The 7,359-nt window shown below is 27.4% G+C and overlaps 2 protein-coding genes across 2 annotated transcripts; one reads left to right on the top strand and one right to left on the bottom strand.

The window, feature by feature from the left end:
- Positions 1 to 770: 770 nt before the first annotated feature.
- On the top strand, positions 771 to 3,968 carry MKS88_004794 (kelch domain-containing protein; the record flags this gene model as incomplete). The annotated part of the gene is made up of 1 exon (XM_067218000.1): positions 771 to 3,968. One exon carries the CDS (start codon positions 771 to 773, stop codon positions 3,966 to 3,968), a length of 3,198 nt encoding a protein of 1,065 aa, XP_067071176.1.
- A 1,539-nt stretch (positions 3,969 to 5,507) lies between these two features.
- MKS88_004793 (uncharacterized protein) lies at positions 5,508 to 6,563 on the bottom strand (the record flags this gene model as incomplete). Its single annotated transcript, XM_067217999.1, has 2 exons — positions 5,508 to 6,344; positions 6,486 to 6,563. 2 exons carry the CDS (start codon positions 6,561 to 6,563, stop codon positions 5,508 to 5,510), a joined length of 915 nt encoding a protein of 304 aa, XP_067071175.1.
- Positions 6,564 to 7,359: the final 796 nt, after the last annotated feature.

Here is a 7,359-nt window from a genome sequence, read left to right as displayed (position 1 = left end):
AGTTTGCATATTTGTACATCCGTATGAATACATGCACATATATGCGTATACATGAATATGTGAGCAGGGACTTTAAAACATATATAAATTTCATTATGAGTGGTGAAATTTAATTTTTTTTTTTTTTTTTATTGTTTTTAAATACACTCATATATATATGAATACACACATATATATATGAATACACACATATATATATGAATACACACATATATATATGAATACACGCATATATATATGAATACACGCATATATATATGAATACACACATATATATATGAATACACGCATAAATATGATAACATATTTACACACATATACTTGTATTTATATAAATGCTCACATATATATTTAATTATTATGGGAACAGGTGTGTACATATTTTCCTTAACGCATTGTTGTGTTAGGAAGGCATAATTTTAATAGAAAAATTCTACCGAATACTGCTGAAAAAACAATAGCGGTGTAATTTTGTTGTGCCTATTTTATTTTGAAAAACATATTTTTAAAATGATAATGCGAGATTATGAAATATGATGTTTTTGTAGGCATTGTTATGCATATGCTTGAATTTATTTTTATGCAATTTTTTATTTTTAATATATAATAATATATTAAATAAAAACACGCACACACATAAGCATAAGCATATATATATATATATATATATATATATATATATATATATATACGTACGTATGTATGTGTGTGCGCACGTATACGTTTTCTTTTTTTTTTTTTTTTTTTTTCACGAACAGTAAGATGTAATTATGAATATAATAAACTATTTGTATAACAAAAGCAAGAGTATATATAATAGAAATATTAATGCATACAATTATAACAATATTGAAAATGAAAATTTAATTAGTAATATTGTTGGCCTGAGTAATAGTTATAGCAATAATAGCAGCTCGTCCAAATCGTCTTCTCATACGTTAATATTAAATAACAGAAATTCGAAAAATAAGCAAAAGAAAAACAATAAAGAAAAAAATAAAAAACCAAATGAACAAAAAAATTTAGCTAGTTACTTGAACAATGCAGGAAAAATTAAAGAAGAAAATGCAAAAAAGAAAAAAAAAGATATTAACGAAATCGAACTGGAATATGGCAAACTGAACAGTAAAAATATTTTAAATAGCACTAAAAACGATAATAGCAATAAAAACGATAATAGCAATAAAAATGTTAATAGCAATAAAAACGATAATAGAAATAAAAACGATAATAGAAATAAAAACGATAATAACAATAACAACAACAATAATAACAACAATTATAATAACAACAATTATAATAACAACAATTATAATAACAACAATAAGAACAATGAAAACGTTAACAGCAGTAATAACAGCAACACATGTAACAAAGAAAACAAAAATGTAAATATAAATATAAATAAATCAAATTACGAATTTAACATTGATAACATAGGTTTTGATGCAAAGGTATACAAAAACAGATGTGATGGAGTATGTGTTTTAAATGATAACATATATATTTTTGATAAAATTAAAAAATGCATTTATTTATATACACCATATAATAATGTTTGGTATATATTTTTAAATATATACGAAGAAATATCTATAAAAAAAAATCCAAATTTTGAAATGTCCACATATGATATGAAAGATGAGATAAGTAGTAAAAATGTAGCCTATAAATATTTAAATAATATTTCTTTTATAAATTATACCGATATAGTATATCTGAATGGTTGTATATTTATCATTAGTAGTAATGCACGGTTTATGAATATATGTAAAGTAAACGTACATAATATGAACACCTTGTTTGGCACAATTGTAGTAGATGCACTTCAAAAAAATGTCGAGAATTTTTCGTACATCCTGGATATGTTAAGAAACGATTGGAAGTCTTCCCCTGGTAAGAGTAAATCGGAGGACGCTAAAATGCATGGGGTGAAAGAAGGACTAGTGGGGGAAGAAGCGAGGGTAGAAGTTGGTGTAGCAGCAGGGGCAGCAGGGGCAGCAGTGGGCGTAGGAGGTAATGGGAAGAAGTCAGAGAGTAAAGACGAGTTAGGTCAGGTGGACGCAGATCTATACATAGAAGCGAATAGGAAAAGAAATATTGATGAGATTAACAAGTGTAGCTATATGCACGATGGTGAAGTAATTGGGTTAAAAGGGACAAAGGGGTTAAGCAGATTAAATAAAGGCATGTGCGAAGATGATGAGTTAATCAAAGATTATGAGAGAAGTTTCTGTGAAGACAAAACGTATGACCATGAAGAGTATGTTAGCGGAGTGTCCGAATTTTATGAATTTTTACAAAACAGAAACAACAATTGTTGTAAGAAGAAAAAAAGATTAATAAAGGCAAGGGATTATTTTTCAATATGCAGTGTGTATGAAAATTCTTATTCATTAATTTATTTGTTTGGAGGTAAAGGAAATACTACTAAGAAGGAAAATGAATACATTGATATAATTTATAACGACTTATATGTCTACGATTTTTATAAGAACAAGTGGATAGAGTTATATCAGTATGGAAATAATAATGAAGATACACAATGTTGGAAGAGGGTTAGTGAATATAGCGAAAATGTTAATGTACATGTTCCGTTTCATGACCATGTTAATGCAAAAAATAAAAATAATTATGAAAATAGTAATAGCAATTTTATCATAAAAGGAGGAAATAGAAGCTCCTTTGATTTTAAGAAAGATGCTTGTTTCGTTACGTATGATGAAAATAAATATGCCATTGGAAGTTACACAGGTGCAATAGAGGAAGACAGAAATAATAATTTTTGTTTTGTTTTATCGAATGATATTTCGTACAGTATGAACAGTTTTACCCAAGAGAAAAGAAATCATAATAGTGAAGATGTAAATGAGCTCATATCACTAGACAACGATACCACCTTGGCTACCATGGCTACTCTTAACACCTCCACCATTGCAAATAACTACATCATTGATAGTAGTAACAACAACAGTAATAATTTCATCATGGGTCTTAGTAACAATAACAGTACTAACGATTTTGCCGTGCGTAGTGATGGAAGTAGTAGTAGTAACAGTATTAGTAGCAATAATAATAATAATAATAATTTTACCATTGGTAGTAGCAACATCAACAGCAATAATAGTAACAACGAGGGTTGTTATACAGACGAACTGTTCGGAGGAGGGTACATAAATAAAGAGCTCAGGGAAAAGCTAAAAGTCGAGGAATATAACAAGAATGAAGATTTTTATAGTCTTCTTTTTGACCCAGTAAATGTGTTAGATGAAACAAATAGAAACGGAAAGTGTAGTGATGGTGATAAGGAGGTTAAGGGTGAGGAAGTAGGAAGCGCTGATAAGCGATGGGTGGCAAAAAAGAGCACCAATTTATATTATGAGAGAAGTCATAAATTTTGTTATAACTGTTTGAATAATAAAAAATGTACGTACATATGTGATTTGATAAAAAAAGGTATAAAAATAAAAAGTATTAAATGGCTAGGGAAAAGAGCAGGTCATACATGTGCTTATTATAAATATAACCTGTACATATTTGGAGGGATAAATTATTATAGTTTTAATAGTAATAAAATAAATTTAAATTTTTGTAATAATTTGTATTTATATAATATAGAATCGAATAAATGTTTTGAAATAATTGGTAAGGGCAATATACCAGAAAAAAGATATAGACACAGTTGTGTTATTATTAATGATTATATGTTCATAATAGGTGGAGAATGTAAAAATTCGACATTACCAAAAAATGATATATTTTTTTATAATTTTACGAATTCTGTATGGTCAGAAATTATTTTAAACTCAAATATAGCTTCTCATTCATTATACAAAACTGTGTGGTTAGAAAATTTTGGGTCCATATACATGTTCGGTTCCTCTATACTAAGACTAACTAAGAAAAATTTTCAGTACACCCCTTCATACAAAAATAATAAGAAAAAAAAGGAGATAGATCTTTTTTGAGGGAAAAAAAAGAAGAAAATGGACAAAAAAACAGGAAATGAAAATATAAATAGTAGCGACAAATTCCACTCCTTTGTTATCCATACAGTTACGTAGTTGTATAACTTTGTCGGCAAAATGTGGCCATTTAAATTTTTTTTTTATTTTAGTACAATTTTTCACTCTTTTTATTTCCCTGATTTGTAATGTCTTATATGTGTATCGTGTGTGTGTACATTGATACATGCTAATATACATACATGTGTAAATACATACATGTGTAAATACATACATGTGTAAATACATACATGTGTAAATACATACATGCGTACAGACATACATGCACACGTACAGTAGTATGTACGCGCGCATACCTTTCTTATTCATTTTTCGTCATGTTGCATTTTTCATTTCATTTATATTGCGCTAGCGCTTTAAAATGTTTTTATGTTGTTTTAATTGCTCCTTTTTTAACCCATATAAATGTGCATATACACACACGCAATATGTGTGCATATAATATATGTATCTTTACGTACATGTTACAGCTGTTTAAAATTTCGTAGTTGTAGCTAAAAATTTAAATTTTTTTTTTTTTAAATTAGTATACTTTTATTTTTTTTAAATAAAAAAAAAATATTCATTGCTTAGCAGTGTGACTGATTTAACTACTCCTTAATGCATACTGTTCCCGCTGTGAGCTTTTTTATTTTTAAAATAACTGAAGAAAAACGTGTATTACATCATTTATCAGTATATTTATTTCTCATTTTATCAATTTATCGTTTTATCAATTTATCGTTTTATCAATTTATCGTTTTATCAATTTATCGTTTTATCAATTTCTCATTTTATCAATTTCTCATATTATCAATTTATACTTATTATGCTATTACCATCATTTGGGGTAAAATAAATAATCTTATTGACACCTTTTTTATGCATTTGCAAAATTGACAAATTCTAAGCACACATATAAATATGCATATTATATATGAGTCATGATGAAGAGAATAAGGTGTACGAAAATTGGGAAACTCGCTTCTTTATGTGTTGTTAACATCCATGCCTGCAGTATATATGTGCAACTGGATATGCGTATGGTATGGGTATATGCATGTGCATTCATATATATATATATATATATATATATATATGTGTACATGCACCTGTGTCAGTATGTATGCACTTTAATTACTACGGATAAGCCCTTACGACACACAAATTATTAATAAAAAAATATGATACGAAAAATCACAAAAAAAATTAACTTACTATTGAATGTTATAATAATAACAAAAAAAAAAAAAAAAAAAAAAATGTAAGATGGTTAAGGTGAATGAGCTTAAATAGTGATATATGGTGGAAATGGATACTTCATTTAATATGCCTATAGAATGTATAAACATATGATCGCATAAAATAAACCGCATATGTGCGCATGCTCAACTAAAAGAACAAGTTCTTCGAGGTATGCGCAAATACAAATTTTCGGCATATATATATATATATATATACCTGCTTAGGTATGAAGAGGAGATGGAGAAAACAAAGGCTCTATTATTTTTTGGATTCATACAAGTGAACTGTGTAAGAATCAATCTTATTTTTGAAAGTATACCAATCTATCGAATCGTCAGTATTGTTATATTTTCTGATAAATAAGAAAAAGCTTCTTTTCTCATTTTCTTTTTTCCATTTATTATTTTTTTTCCATTGAATAAATTTATTTAATATATCATAAGCTGTTACATATTCCTTACCATCTGAAAAACAATAAAAGCAACTTTTTAATAAATTTTCATTTATTTCTTGATATTGAATATAGTGTTCAACTTTTTTTCGTATTAATGGTGAATCACTGTTTTTACTTAAACCTTTTTCAAATAAAAAAATATTGTAAGATGGAAATAATGAATCTCTTGGCCATTTAAATTTAAGATACAATATGGCATTTTTGAAATCTGTAAAATTCATTTTCCCATATTTTAAGAAATGATGAAACCAGTTCACTCTCTTGTTATCATGTTTGCTACTACTTTTAAAAAAGGAAATTAATTTTTTAAATGGGTTCATGCAGTATTTTGTTTCCCTCATTTCAGAGGTGGATTTTACGTCTATAGTTGATTCAACTCCTTCCCCTACTCCTACCCCTGTTTCTACTTCTCCTACTTTTTTAGCTTCTTCTCTCGTTTCTACTTCTTTACCCTCAGAGTCTCCCACATTTACAACAATGTTGAGGGAGTCATATTCACCATGCTCAGCTAGTCGACCATACACTTTTATTAAATCTAAAATATCATAATTTAAAATTGGGTTGTAGGTATTATAAACAGGCTCATTATTGTAATATTTCGAATAAATGCTATTATTGGTTTTTAAATAATTTATATTTCTCTGATTTATATGTAAATACGGGTACCTTATGTATGTATATATATTTTTATATTTATGGTGAAGAAAACGGACGTATATAATTTTGTTACAATTATTCATTAAGCTTTCATTTAATTTTATATGTACGCTATTCATTTTTACTGAATTGACACTTGTTATGATTTTCGTTAGTACATTAATCAACAAAATAAGAAAATAAAAATTTCCTGACATGTTCATAAGGGTTGCATAATTTTGAAAAGTTTTGCGAATTTGATCATACGGATATTATGCACACGTATGTGTACATATGTATACGTATGTATACGTATGATGATAAATACCGAGGTCCCGTCGTTAAACAGTTTATGGCTTGAACCAAAAACGCTCACATGCACTTACGCAAGTACTAATATAGGCGTAAATACACGTACATACGTATACATGTACACATGTACATACGTGTTTGACCGCTAATTTATAAACACTCCTTATACATTTTCGTTGCTAGCATTTTCCGTCCCTTGCAAGATTATATTTGATAACCCTTATTATATTCTTAGCTTTTCATATCCCGAAAAGATGGCATAGTTAATATGCCATTTCTTACTCTCTCAATATGTACAAAATGAATATGCATGAAAGAATGAGGTAAACACGATAACGTGGTAACGCGAATACTCATATATATATGTATGTACATGTATGTATATATATATATATATTGGTAAATATACATGTATATGCCGCATGTAGGTATTTATATTTTTTCATTTACTCTGTTTTTAACATATTTAAAAAAATTCTTTTTTTTTTTTATCTAGCTAAAATGTTTGAAGTTTTGAAAAAATGACATTCCCCCATGAACACATGAAAATTACGCATATGTTTTATTACTGCTACTTGTATGCATCACTTTTGAAATTATGCAATTTTTTCCTTTTTTTTTATTTTTTACTGTTTATCAGAATTATTTACTATTTATAACAATTTTTCATTATTTTTCGTCCTTTCGTCTTTGTATTTATCGTTAGAT

Source organism: Plasmodium brasilianum, chromosome 13 (genome assembly GCF_023973825.1).
Source record: "Plasmodium brasilianum strain Bolivian I chromosome 13, whole genome shotgun sequence".
NCBI lineage: Eukaryota > Apicomplexa > Aconoidasida > Haemosporida > Plasmodiidae > Plasmodium > Plasmodium brasilianum.
Note: the sequence above shows the minus strand (reverse complement) of the source record. Positions and strands in the feature narration are given on the sequence as shown.